Source organism: Aethalodelphis obliquidens, unplaced genomic scaffold (assembly GCF_003676395.1).
Source record: "Aethalodelphis obliquidens isolate GAN/ISIS:26980383/991018 unplaced genomic scaffold, ASM367639v1 scaffold28, whole genome shotgun sequence".
In the NCBI taxonomy this organism is placed as follows: Eukaryota; Metazoa; Chordata; class Mammalia; order Artiodactyla; family Delphinidae; genus Aethalodelphis; species Aethalodelphis obliquidens.
In genome coordinates, this window is record NW_020837972.1 from 17890025 (window position 1) to 17912475 (window position 22451).

The 22451-nt window shown below is 46.0% G+C and overlaps 1 protein-coding gene and 1 pseudogene across 3 annotated transcripts; one reads left to right on the forward strand and one right to left on the reverse strand.

The window, feature by feature from the left end:
• Positions 1-236: 236 nt before the first annotated feature.
• On the reverse strand, positions 237-21928 carry RILPL2 (Rab interacting lysosomal protein like 2). 2 transcript variants are annotated; one of them, XM_027125020.1, is made up of 4 exons: positions 21273-21889; positions 13737-13888; positions 8131-8241; positions 237-763 (listed from the first exon to the last, which is right to left on the reverse strand). In XM_027125020.1, exons 1-4 carry the CDS (start codon positions 21591-21593, stop codon positions 733-735), a joined length of 615 nt encoding a protein of 204 aa, XP_026980821.1. In that variant the 5' UTR covers positions 21594-21889; the 3' UTR covers positions 237-732. The 2 variants fall into 2 exon arrangements, with proteins under 2 accessions (XP_026980821.1, XP_026980822.1); XM_027125021.1 differs by lacking the exons at positions 237-763; positions 8131-8241 and adding an exon at positions 8475-8923 and having other exon boundaries at positions 21273-21928.
• Positions 16557-16935, forward strand: LOC113629953 (60S ribosomal protein L37 pseudogene; annotated as a pseudogene). Its single transcript, XR_003436766.1, has one exon. The product of XR_003436766.1 is annotated as a 60S ribosomal protein L37 pseudogene (transcript).
• Positions 21929-22451: the final 523 nt, after the last annotated feature.

The window sequence follows — 22451 nt, forward strand, 5'->3', positions numbered from 1 at the left end:
TCAGCCCTCCCTATTCGAGTTTCCTCCGTATACGCAGATTCAACCAAGTGCAGGTCGTGCGGTACTACAGTGTTTACTATTGAAAAAGGATCTGTGTGTGAGTGGACCTTCGCAGTTCAATCTGTGTTATTCAAGGGTCAACTGTATACAGTTCACAGATTTGGAAACCAAGACTCCAAAAAGCTGAAGTAACTTACACAAGGTCACGTCACTCTAAGAGGCCACTCTAAAACACAGAAAGTGTAAAAGTCATTTTACTTTAATTAAAAAATCATGTAAAGAAAGTCACATTAGCAAAACCAAATAGTCACCAAATATCAGTGAAGTCATCACTGCAAAGTCCGTACCAGATGGTCCTGCATCCTCTTCTCCCCCCCCCGCCCCCGATTTGGGCTGGTGTATTTTGCAGCTACGCAGTAAAGACCTGGGTCGTTTGTGAGCCCTGAGAAGCAGAAAGCACATCCGCACGCTGGGGGCCTCTTGGGGGGTTGAAGTGGGGCTGCAGGTGGCCCCATTTCGCTTTCCTTCTGCTTTCTCGGTTTCTTTGTGCCGCTTCACTCGCCCTGGCCCAGCCTTCGGGGGTGTTCAATTCTGCAGCCGGGGAGAAAACCTCATCCGTTCCTCCTCAGACGGCTTTGAGGGGAAACAAAGGAGCAAGTGCAGTGGGTACGCACTGGCACTGAGAGATGATTTTTGAAGTCGTCTTCTGAGAACTGAGCCATGGTCCCAGATCTATGTCTGCTTCCCTGATCGGAAAGAGAACCTGGGTGGAGAGAGAGAGGGGTCAGAGGAAACAGAGCGAGTTCTGAAGTGGGAGGTGCAGAACCTCCTGCAAAATCTGTAAGCAGCTCCTGCAGGCCATTTCCTCGGGGCTCATTATGGGACAGGCACTGTTCCAGGGCTTTCCATCTACTAGCTCATTTCAAACTCATAACATGAGGAGGTGAGTACAATCAATACCCCCATTTTATAGATGAGCAAACTGAGGTTATGGGAGGTTAAGTAACAGGCCCAAGGTCACACAGCATATCTTGGAACCACTGGGACTTGGGCCCAGAGCCCACATAACTACTGTGCTAGACTGACAGATGGAGTCTGGAACCTTCTTTTTTTTTAATTTCTGATTTTAAGTGGTTTTTATTGTAGAGGAAGTGATAACTTCTCAATGGTACCTACAATTATAAAATAGATATTTGCAATGAATAAAGAGTAACATGTAAGTTCTTGGATATAACAGATAAAACATATAAAGATATCCCCTGAGGCATGAGTAACAAACTTTCAGTCCCCCTCATGCAAAGTTTTGAAAAGGAAGAATGACATCTGGGGGCTTCCCTGGTGGCGCAGTAGATAAGAATCTGCCTGCCAACGCAGGGGACACAGGTTCTGTCCCTGGTCGGGGAAGATTCCACATGCCTCGGAGCAACTAAGCCTGTGCGCCACAACTACTGAGCCCGCGTGCCACAGCTACTGAAGCCCGCGCGCCTAGAGCCCGTGCTCCGCAACAAGAGCAGCCACCGCAATGAGAAGCCCACACACCGCAATGAAGAGTAGCCCCTGCTCGCCGCAACTAGAGAAAAGCCCGCGCTGCAACGAAGAGCCAGTGCAGCCAAAAATAAATAAATAAAATTTTAAAAACAGAATGACATCTGGGGTTGATCAAAGTACAGTGACACAAAGTACAGTGTCAATGCTATTTCCAGTTGTAGGAAAGATGGCTGGTGGGCTGAAAAGTCAGTGATGGGGATACGGGCTCTTGCTTCCAGTCAAAGACAAACCTCTTGAGCACTGCTAGCAGCTCTGCCAGCAACAGCAGGACGAGCCCTTGACTCACATGCGGATACAGGCGTTAGGGCTCAGCCGCCCGCCCCCTGAGCCTGCGCACACCCCGCCAACCCCACTTCCCTGTCTCAGGAAACGTCATTCAAGCCAGCAACCAGGAGTTGTTCTCAACTCGTCTCCCCTCAGCCCACCTGCTGTATTTTAGTCACCACGCCCCAGCTATGTTCTGATCCCCCCACTTCTCATCTCCTCCACTGCCACCCGCAGGCCAAGCCACCAGGAGGAGCATAACAGCCTCCCCTCCCCCCACAATCCACTCATGGGGTGGCCAGAATGACCGCGTCACTGTGCAGAGCTCAGTCACTCCTCAGCTTAAACCCTTGCATGGCTCCCCACTGTCCTCAGGACAAAGACAAAAATCCTTCTCAGCATGACCTACTCCTTCGGAGAGTCATTCATTCATTCATTCACTCATTCATTCCATTAGCTCAGTAATCTTGTCTGACGTGAATTTGTGGTCTCACGCTCTTTAAACCTGTGTCCTCAGGCTGGCTTACAAACATTGTATTTTTGCCGTATCAGGCTCAAACTCCAATTAAGTAACCCAAAGAACTCCCCTAGAAGAGGCAGAAAGAAACCAGTAGCTTATGGGGACTTCCCTGGTGGTCCGGTGGTTAAGAATCCGCCTTCTGATGCAGGGGACACGGGTTCGATCCCTGGTCAGGGAACTAAGATCCCACATGCCGTGGGGCAACTAAGCCCGCGTGTGTCGCAACCACTGAGCATGCGGGCCACAGCCGGAGAGAATCCCATGCACCTCAGCAGAGGATCTCGCGTGCTGCAAAAAGATCCCGAACACCGCAACTAAGACCGACACAGCCAAAAATAAAATAAATAAATAAATATTAAAGGAAAGAAACCAGTAGCTTATGGGTCTAGAAGCCTTGTTTACAGTGAGATCCTCAGCCAGTGAATGTCCCAAATAAACACCTTCAGATCTGACACCTGCTGTAGGGTGGAGATGCTCTTTCATTCATTATCTTACTTCGGGAGACCCTTTCTTGGGGAAGAGACACTCCCACTGGCCCTACTTGTCCCCTCAACCCTTCTTCACAAAGCAGCCAGAGTGACCTTTTTATAGGTGACTATGGACATGTCACTCCCCAGCTTCAAACCTTCCAAGGTCTTTCCGAAGCACTTAGAATGATACCCAAAGTCGTCACCGGGATCCACTCGGCCCCGAATGACCCGCTCCCTCCCCTTCTCCAACCTTGCCTCCCTTCTCTTTGCCGCTCCAGCCACCATGATCTCTGTTGCACAAGCTCTCTCCAGCCTCTGGCCTTTACACCTGCTGTTCCCTCTGCCAGGAAGGCAGGGAAAACTCAGGTCGCTATGGCCTTCCAGGGCTCAGCTTGAATGTTGCCTTTCCATAGACGTCTTCTGGGACTCCCCAAATCTAAAGTAGCTCCCTATCGGGAACTTCCTGGCGGTCCAGTGGTTAGGACTCCGCGCTTTCACCGCCCAGGGCCCGGATTCGATCCCTGTTTGGGGAACTAAGATCCCATAAGTCGCGTGGCATGGCCAAAAATAACTTTAAAAAAAAAAAAAACAGCTCCTGATCAACCTCTTTCTCAGCACCCTATTTAATGGTCTTCAGCACAGGTAGGGCCATCTGAAGCTGTCCCGTTAGTACATTTCCTGACCGGTTCACCCTCTGCCTCCCCTGCTGGAATGTAAGCGCCATGAGGGCAGGGAATCCGTCTTGCTCACTGTATCCCCAGCACCTAGACCAGTGCCTAGCACATGGTAGGCTCTCAATAAGTATTTGTTGGAAGAGTAAGTAAATGTGGTTTCAGGTGGTCTCGTCTGATAAAGCTGTTTCATGCAGCCATTCAAGAAAGCCTGGTAGGGCTTCCCTGGTGCCGCAGTGGTTGAGAGTCCGCCTGCCGATGCAGGGGACACGGGTTCGTGCCCCGGTCTGGGAAGATCCCACATGCTGCGGAGCGGCTGGGCCCGTGAACCATGGCCGCTGAGCCTGCGCGTAATACTTAACTGAACTAAGACATGCACTCGGAGGGCTGTTTGCCCCTGCAGAAGCATCCCCTCTCTTCACTAGCCTGCGGCTCCAGGCGGCTGAGCTCTGTGGGGGATCTCAACAAGCTCCCTTGTCCTCTAGCTTCTGGCTGGGCTCAGCCAATGGGAAGCGCCTGCACGCGTGGGGAGGGTGGGAAGAGAGAGAGGTGAGGGCATTCACTCCCTGCTCTGTCCGTGCCAGGCTTTGTTTCACTAGTTACTGTGTGCTCCTCTTCTAAAGGCCACATGCCTGTATGACTCTCCCCCTTCCCCTCACAGCTCCCTCCCCCCGCCCCTCTGCTGCCCACCCCAGGATGCTTCTCCATGCTTCTCCATCCCGCATCTCTGTTCCCACGTCTGTAAAATGTCCCTTCTTTAAATCTTTTCAGTCACTCCTTTTGCGTGAGCCTTTGTTGATAAGCAAGAACCCTGGATGATAGGCCCCACGGCCCTGCAATATCACTCCTGGGTATATATCCCTGGGAAATTCACACCCAGGTCCAGGAGAGGACATGAAGAAGCATGGAGATATTCACTGCAGCACTGTCCACAGTTGGGGAGGCAACCTGCGATCCCATCGCTGGGGTCAGAAACAAGTTGGATGTCTATGCTGCTATATGGACAGCTCTTAAAAACTGCTTAATGTCCATCCACAGATGAACGGATAAATCGAATGTGGTCTATACATACCATGGAATATCACTGGGCCTTAAAGAGGAAAGAAATTCTGACACGTGGTACAACATGGATGAACCTGAAGACATTATGCTAATCACATGAGCCAGTCATGAAAGGACAAATACTGCATGTCTCCACTTATATGAGGTCCCAAGGGTAGTCAGATTCATAGAGACCGAAAGTAGAGTGGTGGGTGCCAGGGGCTGGAGGAGGGGAACAGAAGAGTTAATGGTTAATGGGGACAGAGCTTCGGGACAGGATGACAAAACAGTTCCGGAAATGGATAGTGGTGGTGGACGCACAGGATCTTAATGCATTTAATGTGACTGAATTGTACACTTAAAAGTGATTAAAATGGTCTCACAGACAGAGAAAACAATCTTATGGTGAGCAAAGGGGAAGTGGCGGGGACGGATAAATTAGGAGTTTGGGATTAATAGATACAAACTACTGTATATAAAATAGATGAACAACAAGGACCTACTGTACAGCACAGGGAACTATATTCAATATCTTGTAATAACCTATAATGGAAAATAATCTGAAAATGAATATATATATTTGTATAACTGAATCGTTTTGCTGTATACCTGAAACTAATACAACATTATAAATCAACTGTACTACAATTTCTTTATTATTATTTTTCTTTTTTGGCTGCGCCACACGGCATACAGGATCTTAGTTCCCCGACCAGGGATCAAACCTGCAGCCCCTGCGTTGGAAGTGTGGAGTCTTAACCACTGGACCACTGGGGAAGTCCAACTATACTTCAATTTTTAAAAAAATAATTAAGGGCTTCCCTGGTGGCACAGTGGTTGTGAGTCCGCCTGCCGATGCAGGGGACACGGGTTCGTGCCCCGGTCCAGGAGGATCCCACATGCTGCGGAGCAGCTGGGCCTGTGAGCCATGGCCGCTGGGCCTGCGCGTCCGGAGCCTGTGCTCCGCAACGGGAGAGGCCACGACGGTGAGGGGCCCGCGTACCGCAAAAAAAAAAAAAATTAAAATGGTAAATTTTATGTTAGGTATGATTAAAATAAAAAATACTAAAAAAAAAAAAAAAGATCATTCAAACTCAGTTCTCAAAGCCCAAAGCATCTGACCATATATCGGCTAAAGCTATGCTGTCCAATACAGTGGCCACATGCCTTTTGAGCCCTTGAAACAAAACGAGTCTTTTTTTTTCTAAATTAATTAATTAATTTTATTTATTTTTGGCTGCGTTGGGTCTTCATTGCTGTGCACGAGCTTTCTCTAGTTGCGGTGAGCGGGGGCTACTCTCTGTTGCGGTGCACAGGCTTCTCATTGTGGTGGCTTCTCTTGTTGTGGAGCACGGGCTCTAGGGCGCGCGGGCTTCACTAGTTGTGGCACACGGGCTTAGCTGCTCCGCGGCATATGGGATCTTCCCAGACCAGGGCTCGAACCCGTGGCCCCTGCATTGGCAGGCGGATTCTTAACCACTGTGCCACCAGAGAAGCCCCATAACGAGTCTTTAACTGAAATGTGCTGTCAGTGTAAAATACACATCAGATTTCAAGGGCTTACTATTTTAAAAAAAGAATGTAAAATATCTCATTAATAATGTTTTATAGTGATCACACGTTGAAATGATAATATTTTGGATGTGTTGGGTTAGTAGAATATATTATTAAAATTTAAAAAAGAGTTCCTGAGGGAATTCCCTGGCAGTCCAGTGGTTAGGACTCTGCGCTTCCACTGCAAGGGGCACGGGTTCCATCCCTGGTCGGGGTACTAAGATCCCGCATGCCACGGTACAGCCAAAAATTTTTTTAAATATATATTTCTTTTTCTAAAAAAAAAGGGTGCCTGATAAAAAAGAAAACAACAACAGTGCTTAGTGAAGAAAAAAAAAAACAATACGAGGAAACAGAATGAAGTGTTAAACAAAATATCAGTTACTATTGAAAATACATCCACAAAAGACAATATACAATTTTTAGAACATGGTAAATAAATACCCATAGGAGACTGGCTGAGGGGGAGGGGAGCTGGGAAGCAGAATGGGAATGGGGGATGGGGATAAAGAGGGAACAAATAAAACCAAGAAGAAAGGGGTCTTACGCTCACAGCGAGGTGCATTGTGCCATGAGCTGAGACTCACTAATGCAACCCTATGTTCCTGAGATCCAAAAAGAGAAAAATAAAAATAAAAATTTCTCCTCTCTCTTGAAACAAAGGCATCTTAATTAAACCTGCCCTGGAAGGTAACTCAGAATCTCTGATCCCTCAAAATTATTTCCCTGTGAAGTTGGAGTCCACGAAGTCCTTGCAAAATAGGTCACTGCAGCACCCCCAGCTTAAGCACCACACCTGGTGCACAATATAGACTCAGTGAGGGTTTGTTGACTGACTAATGACCGAATGAATGGAAGAAAACAAGGTCCCCTCAGCCCTCCCTGAGAGGCAGGAATAATGGAGCAAGAGCCAGATGGTGGCCTAGGACCTGATACAGCCTGCGATGGTGGGTCGTTTGGATCGTAGTCTTTATTTTTAATCTTAAATTATTTGCCAGCATTTGGAAATCAGATTCCATGAACAAATCCGGCTTCTCGGCTTCACTCAAGAAGCGGAAGCTCTGGTAACATGTTATTCCTAGGCCAGACAGAACTGAGGGGCAACTGTCCCCTACCCCACCCCACAGCCCCATCACTCATCCACATTAAGTGCTTGGCCCCCGTAGGCTTTCTAGTTTGAGATCCCTGATCGAGGCTGTTTCTCACTTTCGATCCAAAAGACCAGGAGCTGATAAACTGTCACCAGGCCGGACATTCTCAAAGCAACCAAGGCAAACCAGCTGCTCCCTTCAGCCTGGGGTGGAGGAAAGGTGTGCCTAATTGTGCTGACATCTATCTGTAGACAGAAAAGGCACATCTCAAGGTGTGGTCCAAGGGTTCCCCACATCAGAACTGTCTGGGAATTTAGTAAAAATCCAGATTTCTGGGCCTCATCCTAGAACCGATGACTTGATATCTGAGAATCTGAATTTTAACTAGTGTCCCACACCCATGGTTTGAGGCACAGCAAGCAAAGAAACAAGGGATTAACAATGGTGTGTGAACACGAAGGGGGTATTCAGAGGACACTGCATTATGGGTCCCAGCGTTGGGAGACCCAGGGTCCTCCAAAGTTGGTGATGAACTAGCCCCCTTAAACTCCAATCATTATTGTTACTGTGTTTTTCTTGTGGTTGTAATATTATTATTATTTGGTTTTTGTTATTATATCATAGGGAGGCAGTGGAGTGTAGAATCTGGATTTCCTTGGGTTCAAATCCTGACTTCACTGTTTACTATCTGTGTGACCCTGGGTACGTAACTTTACTTCTTGGTCTTTACTTCCCCATCTGTAAGTTGGGGATTGTAATAGTTCCTACCTCATAGGGTCACTGTGAAGAGTCAATGAATTAAAATATGTTAAATGCTTACGCTACTGCCTGGCAGATATTATAATACACCGGCAATGAGTTTTCATAGCAGCTGCAAGACCACCACCAGGAGAGCAGGACCTCCCCCTCTCACCCCAACTCCTTCCTTTAGTGATTATTTAGTGGCAACAGGGGGCAGCCAGGTGACTTACAGCTTCCTTATGATTGTCTCCTCTTTGTTACTGCTGGCATTGCTGGCCCTGGTAACCAGAGCATCTTTTTCTCTTCTTCCTCCTGGGCCTTCTCTTGCTGGGATCAGGCCACTAGGAAAAAGGAGACAAATAAGTGGGTTGTTTTATTGTAGATCTCTTATCTGTGCAGCTCTGAAAGTGAAGGTGCTTAATAATTATTATTATATTAATAATATTATCATTGAAATGTTACAGTTAGACATTCTGACTCAGATGATTAGAATCTTCCTTCCACCTTTCCACTGTTGACACCTCTTCTTTCTTTCCCTTGGCTAATTCCATTGGCTGGTACTTTAAGCTTCTCCAATTGCTAGAAATATAACCATGTATAAATCCTCTAACTTAACCCTTGATTTCCTAATTAGTAAAATAAGGATAATGAAAGTACCTAATTCCTAGGATTGAGGGATTAAGCGAGATAATAAATGGAATTCATTCATTCATTCAACAAATATTATTAAGCTACAAATTGTACCAATGTATATAGATATAGCAATTAACAAAATAGATAAAATACCTTCTCTCATGCAATTTATATCCCATTGGGAAAGGAAACAGTCAAGAAACAAATAAATAAGTAAAATTTAAAAATATATAGTAAGTCAGATGGTGATAAGACCTAGATTGATATTGATCAATAAGATATTTAGGTCAGGTGACCCAAAGAGGGCCAGAGTACTTCCCTGGATTTGATGTACAGAAGTTGGAAGAAGGCTATTCTCTCTCACTTGCTGATTGCCAGCAGCCATGCTTCCTAAGATTCAGAGGAGGACTGTCTTTAATACAAAATAATAAGGCCAATAAAGAGAAGCAAAGAGGAAAGAAGGAGGCACACAGTCCCTGATTCCAACACTGAGGCCTTAGTTGCAGTTTTTTCTTTATTTCTGAGACCAGTTCCAGGATCCTTCCCAGCTATGTGACTGATAAAACTCCCTTTTGTGCTTAAGCTAGTTGGAATTGGATCTCTGTCACCTGCAACCAAAAGAAGCCTGACCACGGTGAAGCATTTAAATGTCTGACCCAGGGACTTCCTTGGTGGTCCGGTGGTTAAGAATCCGCCTTCCATGGGACTTCCCGGGTGGCGGAGTGGTTAAGAATCTGCCTGCCAATGCAGGGGACACGGGTTCAAGCCCTGGTCTGGGAAGATCCCACATGCCGTGGATCAACCAAGCCCCTGCACCACAACCACTGAGCCTGCACTCTGGAGCCTGCAAGCCACAACTACTGAGCCCCCGTGCCACAGTTACTGAAGCTCAGGCGCCTGGAGCCCGTGCTCCGCAAGAGAAGCCACCGCAATGAGAAGCCTGTGCACTGCAATGAAGAGTAGCCCCTGCTCGCCACAACTAGAGAAAGCCCGCATGCAGCAACGAAGACCCAACACAGCCATAGATAAATAAATAAATAATTTTTTAAATATTAAAAAATAATCTGCCTTCCAATGCAGGGGATGCAAGTTCGATCCCTGGTCGGGGAACTAAGATCCCACATGCCGTGGGGCAACTAAGCCAGGGCGCCACAACTAGAGAGCCCACATGCTGCAACTAAGACCTGATGCAGCCACATAAATAAATAAATAAATATTAAAAAAAAAAAAAGTCTGACCCAGTAAGCTCATTAGATCCACTTAGGTATTTTGTTGTGGTACCTACTGGTAAATTTATGTCCATGCTATAGGCATCAATTTTCCCCTTACTACAGACTGAATTCATATGTTGAAGCCCTAACCCTTAATGTTATGGTATTTGAAGATGGGACCTTTGGAAGACAATTAGGTTTACATGAGGTCATGAGGGTGGGCCCTCATGATGGGATTAGTGCCCTTGTAAGAAGAGACACCAGACGGCTTGCTCTCTCATTCTCCCCACCATTTGAGGACACAGCAAGAAGGCAGCTGTCTACAAGCCAGGAAGAGCCAGAACCAACCATACTGGCACCTTGACCTTGGACTTCTAGCCTCCAGAACTGTGAGAAAAAAAATTTCTATTGTTTAAGCCACCCAGTCTCTGGTGTTTTGTTATGGCAGCTTGAGCTGACTGAGATACCCCTTTAGGTATGAATGTCAGATAGCAGAATTTACCCCTCTCTCTCTTTCTTTGCAAAGAGTGGGCTCTTATTACTTAATATTATTTCTATTTTTATTATATATATTTATTATAATAATATTCATATGAGAATCATCTAAAAATTACCTTTTCCCACTATCTACCATTACATAACACCCTAAAACTTAGTGATTTAAAACTATGATGATTTATGACTTCTCATGATGGCTCTGTTTCTTATGGTTCATTTGGTGGTTCTCCTGATGGTCTAGTTTGGGGTTCTCAACTGGCTGCATTCAGTTGGAGGATCAGCTGGGGGCTGGATGCAGCTGGGGCTGTCATATGGGGCACCTTGGTTCTTCTTCATGTGACCTCTCCATGTGACTACCTTGAGCTTCCTCATAGCATGGTGGTCTCAAGGCAGCAATCTGAGAGCACAAACATGGAAGCTGCTAGGCCTTTTAGAGCCTTAACCTAGGAAGCCAAACAGCATCACTTCTACCACATTCGATTGGTCAGAGCAAGTCATAGGGCCGTCCAGATTCAAGGGGACGGAAAATAGACTCTACCTCTACTTCGATGAGAGGAGTGGAAAAATTTCATTGGAAAAGGAATGCAGGGGGACTTCCCTTGTGGCACAGTGGTTAAGAATCCGCCTGCCAAAGTAGGGAACACGGGTTCGAGCCCTGGTCCGGGAAGATCCCATATGCCGCGGAGCTACTAACCCTGTGTGCCACAACTATTGAGCCAGCGCTCTAGAGCTTGTGCGCCACAGCTGCTGAGCCCGTGTGCCGCAACTACTGAAGCCCGCGCGCCTAGAGCACGTGCTATGCACAAGAGAAGCCACCGCAATAAGAAGCCCGCGCACCGCAATGAAGAGTAGCCCCAGCTCGCTGCAACTAGAGAAAGCCCACGCGCAGCAACAAAGACCCAATGCAGCCAAAAATAAAATAAATAAATAAATAATTAATTAATTAAAAAAGGAATGCAGGATGGGAAAAACCGTTGTGACCATCTTTGGAAACAGTCGACCATCTCTGCTTTCAGTTAAAACTATCATTAGTATGAGCTTCGGCCTCCAAATTGATGCAGTTGCTAAGAGAACACCTCAGTTGACATTCTGGTTTCTCCAGAATATATAACACAGGAGACTAAACAGAATCCTGCTGTCTGTCTATTGGCCTGTACGAGATGGGAAGTGCACATCTGTTGTTCTCTGGGAATTCAAAACTGGAACTAACGTGGGTTGCTTTATTCACTAGCCAGCTGCTCATGGCATCGGCAGTCTAAGAGTTCCTCTTTTTAATTAACCGTGTCTGGAGTACTTATTAAATGAGATGAAGACAGGTCTTTCCATTAACAGCGTTCCAACCTCAGCAGAAGGAAGACAATTAAATTCCTGTTGGCAGAGCTCAGCTCTTTTGGATTTAGCTTCCTAGGACATTTTTACTTTGATGCTCTCTTAATGATGCCACATTGAATGAATTTAAGGAATAATATCATTGGGGCTTTGTTTTGTTTTGAATTAGAGTATTTCCTTACTTCCAAACTTTCCGAGTCCAAATGTGGCATGATAATTAAAAGCTCAGGCTCTAATGTCAGGCTGTCTGACGCCATGTCTCAAGGTTGCCACCACCAGCCCTGGGACTTCAAGCAGGTACTTGACCTCTCTGACCCTTAGATCATCTTGGGGATAACATGACCCTAACTCATAGGCTTGCTGTGAACACTAATTGAAATGATGCTCGGGATACACTTAGCACATGGTAAGCATTGATAAATATTAGTTGGCACTACATTTTGTTTGTTTTGGTTTTTACTTTTTGGCGGCACCCTGAGGTATGTGGGATCTTAGTTCCCCCACCAGGGATCGAATCTGCGCCCCCTGCATTGGGAGCTCGAAGTCTTAACCACTGGACCACCAGGGAAGTCCTGGCACCATGTTTTTATTCTCTTGATCTTTCCTTCTCCTGCCTCTAAGGAAACGTGCTTTGTTTAACTCAGTGTTTCCCAGAATTATTCAACCACAGAGCTCCTTTTTGCCGCGCTGTGTGGCTTGTGGGAACTCAGTTCCCTGACCAGGGATTGAACCCGGGCCACAGCAGTGAAAGCGCCGAATCCTAGCCACTGGACCACCAGGGAACTCCCTAGAGCTCCCTTTTCAAGAAATACCTACATAAAGTAAACTATTTGGGGAAACGTGGTGCAGAAGGATAAAGTGAAGTCCAAACCTGCTATGTCAACAGCTTCCTTACTTCCTCTCTTGCTTGTCCTACAGTTCCTCCTCTACCCAGTATTATTGTGATCTTTTCTAACTTGTAATTTTTATACAATTTTAAACTTAGAGAAAAGGTGTAATCCTAGTACAAAAACTTCCCATATATCTACCCAGATCCCTCAAATGCTTATCCATGTATCTATCTACCTACCCATCCATCCATCCATCCACCTATCCACCTACCCATCCACCCATGCAACCATCTTCTCCCTGAACCACTTGAGAGTATACTGGAGAAAAGAATCTTACCCCTTCACTCCTAAATGCTTAAGTGTCTTTCCAGAGAACAAGGACATTCTCTCACATAACCAAGTCATTCAGTTATCAAAATCACCACATTGATCTTTAAAAATAGTAAATCAGACTGTGTCATTCCCTTAAGATTTCCCAAAATCTTCACATTACGCTTTCAATAAAACTAGAGCTCCTGGGCTTCCCTGGTGGCGCAGTGGTTAAGAATCTGCCTGCCAATGCAAGGGACATAGGTTTGAACCCTGGCCTGGGAAGATTCCATATGCCATGGAGCAACTAAGCCCATGCGCCACAACTACTGAGCCTGAGCTCTAGAGACCACAAGCCACGACTACTGAAGCCTGCGTGCCTAGAGCCCGTGCTCCGCAACAAGAGAAGCCACAACAATGAGAAGCCCATGCACTGCAACGAAGACCCAACACAGCCAAAAATAAATAAATTTATTTTTTAAAAAAACCCAAAACTAGAGCTCCTTCCTGTGTCCAAAAAGGCCACCCCTCCCTCTCTTCTGGACCGTCCTCTACCTCATATTCCAAGTTCCACCATGGTGGGCCTCTTAAATTGGCCAAATGGGTTCCTACCTCAGGGCCTTTGCGCTTCTTGTTCTACTTTTACGCAACCAAATCTTTACATGGTTGGCTGCTTCTTGTCATTCACCTCAGGGGGGTCTTCCCTGACCACCCAGTCTAAAGCAGGGCCCCCCCAGCACTCTGCTCTCTGTCATGTCACCTTGATCTACATTCTTTTCAGCATTCACCACCATTATCCTGTGTGTTCATTGCAGGCCTTCTGGCTGATTGCCTGTCTTCCCCCTAGACTAGCACGGACTTTCTGTTTTGTTCCTGCTCTACCCCCAGTGCCAGGAATAGTGTCTGGCATATAGTGGGTCTTCAATAAGTAGATTGGATGAACATAAGAACAGATATGTAATATATCAAGGAATTCTAGGCAGTGTCTTGCTCTGCGGTGTAGGAGCCCCAGGCAGCACAGCCCACCTCTTATAGCACTGCAGCTCTTCCTGCACCACCAGCAGCTGCGACTTGAGTTTGTTGCGCTCCTGCAGCACGTCTCTCAGCTCCTGTAGAGTAAAGCGTGGTCGGTTGGGATCTGTCAGGTCAACCACCATTTTGTCTGGTCCCAGGTTCACCTGTAAGAAAAGATATCACTTATACAGTTTCCCTCATGAGGATGGACTGTCCATCCCAGAAAGGAAACTTCTCTTGTTCTGTTACTACTCCCAGGGATCTGATGAGATGAGACGTTGCCTGTTGGAAGTGTTTGGTTGATGGTAAAGAGGCAAGAATTCCAAGTACCATTCTCCAAGAAAGGAGCCAGGGCTCCTTGGAGAATAGCTGAGTCCAGGGCTGGAACAGGGAAAGTCCAAGTTGAGTCTGGAACATTCCACTGTGTAAGGGATGGAGACAGATCAAAAGGACACAGTTTGAAGGCACTCCTACTGGCCAAACTGAACGACTTGAGTATCCGCGTGAATAGTAACAGGAATGGATAATAACCCATCAAATAAAAACAGGATTCAGGAATCCATACTTAAAATTTTTAATTTAGGGAATTCCCTGGTGGTCCAGTGGTTAGGACTCCAAGCTTCCACTGCGAGGGGCATGGGTTCAATCCCTGGTCGGGGAACTAAGATCCCACATGCTGAGTGGCGTGGCCAAAAAAATAAAATAAATAAAAATTTAAATTTAAATTAATTAACTAATTAATGGGGATGTAATGGCTAATCTTATGTGTCAACTTGACTGGGCTAAGGGATGCCCAGACAGCTGGTTAACCCATTATTTCTGGGTGTGACTGTGAAGGTGTTTCTGGAAGAGATTAGCATTTGACTTGGTGACCTGAGTACAGCAGAGGCTCCTCCCCAGTGTGGGTGGGCTTCATCCAATCCATTGAGGGCCTGAATAGAACAAAAAGGTGGAGAGAGGGTGAATTCACTCCCTGCTTGAGCAGGACATCCTTCTTCTCCTGCCCTTGGACAGTGCACATCAACCCTCCTGGTTCTTGGGCTTTTGGACCTAGACCAGGACTTATGCCATCAGCCCCCTGACACAAGCCTTCTGACTTGGACTGAATTACACCACCGGCTTTCCTTATTCTACAGTTTGCAGGCAGCAGATTGTGGGTCTTCTCGGCCTCCATAACCACGTGAGCCGATTCCTATAATAAATATTTTCATCTGTGTCTATATCTACATCCATATCACCTATTGTTCTATTTCTCTGGAGAACTCGGACTAATACCAGAAAGGAGGAGGGGGATCTGTACTTTACAGAAGAATGCCAATTAATAAGTGTAGAAGATGATAGAGTCAGAAAATCATCCTTTTGCAACCAACGCAGTAATAATTGATTCAGGCAAGACTAATGAACGGACCTAAAACTTTTGGGTGAAAGTCTGTTGAGGAACAGGATATTTCACAGTTTCAAAGTACTTTCCCATAGGCTACTTATGCATTACAAAGGGAACAAAGACACCCTTACAGTGCAGAAATCTTGCAGACACCACCTTAACCAAGTGATAGAAGTTACCATCGCCAATAACGACAAACTGAATCAGGTGCCTCCTGATATGAGGCACACTTAAGTGGTATCCCTGCTAAACATGTATAACTTGAATCTAACCATGAGGAGACATCAGAACAAGCCCAAGTTGAAGGACGTTCTACAGACTAACTGATATACAATCTTCAAAAAATGTCAAGGTCATGAAAGACAAGGAAAAGCTGAGGAACTGTTCCAGACTAAAGCTGACTAAAGAGATATGTCCTAAAGGTACCGTATAACCCTGCATTGGATCTTGCATCAGAAAAAAAAAAATGCAATAAAGGATATTATTATGAATTTTGAATAGGGATGGCCTATTAGATCTTAGTATTCTACCAACTTTTCCCCCTGAATTCAATTATTTATTGTGGTTATGTAACAGTATGTCTTAGGAGATACACACTGAAGTATTTAGTACTTAGGGTGAAAGATCCTAATCTTTTACTAACTCTGCAGCTAACATAATGTCTGAAGATTCTGAGCGAATAAATAATATATAGACATAAATATTTGTTAAATATGAGTACATATGTGCATATATACATGTATGTATATGTGTGTATATAATACTTCAGTGTGTATCTCTTAAGACATAGTATACACACACACAAACACATATATACATACACCTGAATATAACACCTGAATTGAGGTGAAGGGTATACAAGTGTTCATTGTACTTATCTTGCAACTCTTCCATAGGTTTGACATTTTTTTCAAGCTAAAGTTAAAATAAAGCAAATATTTGAAAACAACCTAAATGTCCATTAGCAGAAGTCTAGTTAAACAAACTAAGGCACAACCACACTCTGGAATATTCTACAGGTGACAAAGAGAATAAGCCACACTATAAGGAGAAATGCAGTAGTGACCACATTCCTCCTCTCGGATTGATAAACATCAGCGTGTTTGAAAACACACTGTGTTGTAAAAGCTGTGGGGAAACCAGTTCCTTCACCGATTGCAGAGGGAGCCAATCTCTTTAACCCCTTTGGAGTGCAACTTGACAATACTTATTAAACCTTCCAATGTAGGGGACTTCCCTTCCCTGGTGGCGCAGTGGTTGAGAATCCGCCTGCCAATGCAGGGGACACGGGTTCGAGCCCTGGTCCGGGATGATCCCACTTGCCGCGGAGCAACTGAGCCTGTGCGCCACAGATACTGAGCCTGCGCTGTAGAGCCCGCGAGCTGCAACTGCTGAAGCCCACACACCTAGAGCCCGTGCTCCGCAACAAGAGAAGCCACCACAATAAGAAGCCCGAGCTCTTTGGTCTCGGAGGCAGAAGCGAGATGACGAAGGGAACGTCCTCGTTTGGAAAGCGTCGGAATAAGACGCACACGTTGTGCCGCCGCTGTGGCTCTAAGGCCTACCACCTTCAGAAGTCGACCTGTGGTAAATGTGGCTACGCTGCCAAGCGGAAGAGGAAGTATAACTGGAGTGCTAAAGCTAAAAGACGAAATACCACCGGGACTGGTCGAATGAGGCACCTAAAAATTGTATACCGCAGATTCAGGCATGGATTCCGTGAAGAAACAACACCTAAACCCAAGAGGGCAGCTGTTGCAGCATCCAGTTCACCTTAAGGGTTTCAATTATTAGTCACGCAATAAATGTTCTGGTTTTGAAAAAAAATAAAAAAAATAAGAAGCCCGTGCACCACAACCAAGAGTAGCCCCCACTCGCCTTAACTAGAGAAAGCCCACACACAGCAATGAAGACCCAATGCAGCCATTAATTAATTAATTAAAAAAAAAAACAACTTCCAATGTGGCTTTCCTTTGACCCAGTGAATCCACTTCCCCTAGATACTGAGGGGGCCAACTGCTATAGGTCAGAGTAATTCACTGTTGCATGGGGTCGGAGCAAACGATTGGAAAATGAAGGTCTTTTGATAGGAAACTTGTTAAAGCAGAGATTCTGAACCTTTTTTTTTTTGTGCCGTGGACCCTTACGGCAGCCTGGTAAAGCCCACGTGGATTTCATCTCAAAATACTGATTTTAAATGTATAAAAGGCATAGAATTACAAGAAAACCAACTAAGATAACACACTCATCAAAATCTTCTAAAAATAAATTTGTGATTCCTAGACCTGCTTCTTTATTAAATAACACGATGTAGCCACAGGTCTAATAAGATACAGAAGGAAAACAAAGTTTTGAGTTCTGCACTACACTGTAATGGGATATGAAAACATCTGTGATTTCCACTGGTGATTGTCACAGGTACTGCTAATATTACTGTGGTTTGTTGTTATATTTCAGATGGAGGTTGGTGAAAATAAAAATACAATTTCTTCTCATGCAAGTTCATAGATTTTGCGGATTAGAATCATGGTCCTCTTGGGGGGTTCCAAAAACTCCAAGTTAAGAACCCTCACGTTGAGCAATTGATAACACTGTACAGTGGAAGTTTTCAAAAGCCATTAAAAGGTGAGGAAGCTCTTTATATTCTGATTTAGTACAACTTTCATGCCATGTTAAGTGAAAATAAGCAAGAGGCAGAACGGGGTATATATTATAATACCATTTGTGTGAATAATGGAAAAATATATTCATATCTGCTTGTGTTTGCACAAAGTATCTCTGGGTACTTTAAGAAACTGATCATTTTAATTTTTTCTAGGGAGGGTAAGTGGTGGCTAGGGGTGGAGAGAGATGGGGAGGGAGCTTTTCCAAGGCAAACACTTTTGTAACACTTGAATTTTGAACTTAAATTTTTAAAAAAGAAAGGAAACAAACTATTCTCATACCCATTGTGATGGCTACTGTAATCAAACAAACAAATCAGAAAGTAAGTGTTGGCAAGGATGTGGAAAAATTGGAACGCTTGTGCATTGCTGGTAGGAATGTAAAATGGTGTGGTCACTATGAAAAACTGAATGGCAGATCCTTTAAAAATTAAAAATAGAATTATCATGTGATGCAGCAATTCCACTTTTGGGTATATACCCCAAAGTCTTGAAAGCAGGGACTTAAAGAGAGATTTATGGATCCACGTTCATAGCAAAATTATTCACACAAATCAAGAGGTGGAAGCAACCCAAGTGTCCATCAACAGACAGATAAACAAACTGTGGTGGATCCATACAATGGAATAGTATTCAGCCTTAGAAAGGAAGGAAATTCTGACACATGCCACAACATGGAAGAACCTTGAGGACATTAAGTGAAATAAGCCAGTGGCAAAAGGACAAAGATTATCCGACTCTGCTTATATGAAGTACCTAGAATAGGTAAATCCATATAGACAGAAAGTAGAACAGTAGTTACCAGAGGCTGGAGGGAGAGGGGGCATTTGGAGTTAGTGTTTAGTGGGTACAGAGTTTCAGTTTCGTTTCGCAAGACAGGAGTTTTGGAGAGGATGGTGGTGATGGTTGCATAATAATGGCTGTGAATGTACTTAAGGCCACTGAACTCTGCACTTAAAAAGATGGTAACTTTTATGTCTACCACAACTAAAAATGGTAACTAAAAAAAACAAGAAAGAAAGAAACACTAGGGCATATTTTTATAAACTGTCTAGTGACACTAAATATTCATTTTCTCTGCCTTTTGCCCCACCCCTGTTCTTAAGACTACAGTTTGGGAGGAAAACATGCCAGCTCATCCGCTGGCTGACAAGCTTGTCCGCTATGCCCCAGACAGGAAATGACCCGGCCCCCGTGCAGACCACACTGTTCATGGTCCATGATGGGGCTTCCTCCATATCCTTGTGCCTGGAGCTGGAGGTGACAGGAAAAGAGCACAGAATGTGAGCTGAGGGATCTTAGGCAAGTCATTTAACTGCTCTTGAATCTCAAAAGTCAGGCTACTAATCATGACACTCAACCATCTCATATGACGGATACTAAAGAAGAACCTTATCTACAAATATAATTGTCACCGTGAGCAATGAGTAGGTGAAATAAAAGAGTACCAAGGAAGCTACCAGAAACCTTCACTCTTCCCTATGAGTTTCAGCCACCCAGTTCCTACTGTCCTTTCATGGCATACTTCTCAGTTTGTAATCCTGTAGTCTAGTTTCGGAGGTCTGTGTGTCTTGCCTCTCCCACTAGATGTGAAGCTCCGTGAAGGCAGGGACCTTGTCTAATTTAGTGCCATAGCTCCAGAGCCCACACAGTGCAGTCACTCATCAAATGTTACTACAAGAAAGGTCATAGGTCTGTATTTTAGTACCGTGTGGTTATGACTAGCATCTCTGAGCTCAAATCCTGCCTCCACCTCTTACTTGTTAAGTCCTCAGGCAAATTACTTAACTGTTCTATGCCTCCATTTCTGTAAAATGGGAATAATAATAGTATGAGGATTAAATGGGATAATCCCCTTGGGGCAGTTTTTTTTTTTTTTTTAACTATAGCTGGAAATTCACTAGTGAGTCATGATATTAATTCAGTGAGTTGCAAAATAATTTAAAAATTCATAAAAATAGAATAGGAAAGTATGACTGTACATCATGTTTAGTAAGGGAGAGTTAGGGTAAACTGTTGAAACTTCTGTTTCATCAATACTGGATATCAACGTAAAATGTAATTTTGTAAAATGGGGGTATAACATATATACAGAAAAATGCACTAATCTTGAGTTTATAGCTTGACAATTTTTACCATATGTGTACACCCATGTAACCACACCTGGATTAATTCTCTATAAATGTCCCTCCTGCCCCCCCCCCCCATTCTCCCATCCCAGGGCTACCATCAACCTGTCTTCTATAAGTAAAGATTAGTTTGCCTGTTCTTGAATTCCACGTGCAGGACGCTCTCTTTTGTACCTGGCTTCTGTCTCTCAATGTAGTATCTGTAGGATTCATCCATACAGTTGTGTGTATCACTACTCTGCTCTTTTTCATTGTTGTGTAGTATCCCATTATATGAATGCACCACAATTTAAAAAATGTATTCCTCTTTTCCATTTAGATTGTTTCCAGTTTGGCACAATTATGAATAAAGCTGCTCCGATTTTTTTTTTTTTTCGGTACGCGGGCCTCCCACTGCCGTGGCCTCCCCCGCTGCGGAGCACAGGCTCTGGACGGGCAGGCCCAGAGGCCATGGCTCACGGGCCCAGCCGCTCCGCAGCACGTGGGACCCTCCCGGACCGAGGCACGAACCCGCGTCCCCCGCATGGGCAGGCGGACTCTCAACCACTGCGCCACCAGGGAAGCCCTCTTTTTTTTTTTTTTTAATTAATTAATTAATTTTTGGCTGAGTTAGGTCTTTGTTGCTGTGCGGGCTTTCTCGAGTTGCGGTGAGTGCGGGCTACTCTTCGTTGCGGTGCGCGGGCTTCTCATTGCGGTGTCTTCTCTTGTTGCGGAGCACGGGCTCTAGGCGTGCGGGCTTCAGCAGTTGTGGCTCACAGGCTCTAGAGCGCAGACTCAGTAGTTGTGGCGCACGGGCTTAGTTGCTCCGTGGCATGTGGGATCTTCCTGGACCAGGGCTCGAACCCGTGTCCCCTGCATTGGCAGGCGGATTCTTAATCACTGCGCCACCAGGGAAGCCCTGAATATTCTTATATGTATCTTTTTGTGGTCATAAGTACTAATTTCTCTTTAGTTAAAAAGCATTTCTTACTCTAGGTCAAAGTTTCTCAAAGTGTGAAACCTGGACCAAGAGAATCAGCATCATCTTGGAACTTGTGAGAAATGCAGAGTCTCAGGTCCCATTGCAGACCTACTGAGTCAGAAACTCTGCAGCTGGGGCCGGGCAATCTGTGTTTTAACGAACACTCAAGGTGATTTTGATGGCTGCTAAAGCTTGAGAACCACTGCTCAAGGTCCTGGTCAAAAATGCAGGAAGCCGCTGCTTTAGAACACACTCGGCACAGGGGCCAGCACCGAGCAAGTGCTCGATTAATGTTAACCATCTTAACGCTTCTAATCTGAGGACTGCATACTCGTAGTGATTTGTTTTGAGGGGCTTGGATGTTCAAGAGAAGAAAGCGTCCCCCCGCCAGTGGCCGCTCCCAGCACTCACCTCCCTGCCGGCCGCCGAGCTCTCTCTCCGCAGCCCCTCCACCTCCTTCCGGAGGTTGTCCCGCTCCATTCTTAGCTCCTCCACCGTCAGGCTGCCCTCATTGACCAGCGCCTCCAGCATCTCCAGGACGCGGACGATCTTGAACTGCAGCTGTGTCACCCGGGGGTCGCTGCCCAGGGCCATCAGCTCGCGGCCCATCACGTAGGAGATGTCATATACGTCCTCGGCGGTCAGCTGGAAGGGGCTCTTGCCCAGGGCCCCCTCGGGCCCAGCCTCGTCCCCCTCCTCCTCTTCCTCCTCTCGCAAAGGGGGCTCCTCCATGGCCGCCCAGACCCCCGCAGCCTCCGGAGCTGCTGCTTTCTCGGAGTCTCCAAATGTCCAGCTTCCTCCCGGCACGGAAAACTTTCCGCGGGTCAGTGGACCCTGCCTGTTCAGGGCGGGGCAGGAGCAGCCAATCAGCGCAGCCGAGAGGTGGGCCCGGAGAGGGGCTGTAGGAGGAGGCCACGCAGGGCAGATCTCTGGCCAGGACTCCCGGTGCACCGTCCCAGCGGAGGCCCGTGCTGGAGTGTGGCCTCCAGGTTGTGGTTGGGGCACGAAAGGACAAGGGACAGGGAGGGCCGCCGCGAAGAGGAACAGAGAGGTTAAGGGGTGACAGTGATCGCTCCCAGCCCGAGAGCTGTTGCAGACGGGGAGGGGCAGCGACCCCAGCTCCGCCCTTGGTGACAGCCACCGCAGAAGCCGGGTGTCCACGGAGACAGGGGCGGAGTTTCCACCGCATTCTGGGAAGGAGGCTAAAAAGCACACAACTCTTTCCTTTCTGCACTCAGGTGTTCCAGCCATAGAATTTGCATGGTACGGGGAGGCAGATCCGGTCTCTGAGAATATTTCCTGAAGCGTGCGGCAAAGCAGAAAACAGCAGTTGGTGGCAGCGCGCGGGAGTCTATTGGTCTGTGTTGCGCAGAGCTTCCAGGCCTATGGTCACCGGGACCGGCGGCATCTGACCCTCAGTTAAATGGAGATTCCCTGCGCTATGCACCTGGCTCTATCCTGGGTTCCTCCACTTGACCAGCGTGTGGCCTTTGCAAGTTACTTAAGTCCTCCGAGCCTCACTTTACTCCTGGGTAAATAACCGTACCTACGGAGTAGGGTCGTTGTGAGGAATATATGAGATCATGAGAC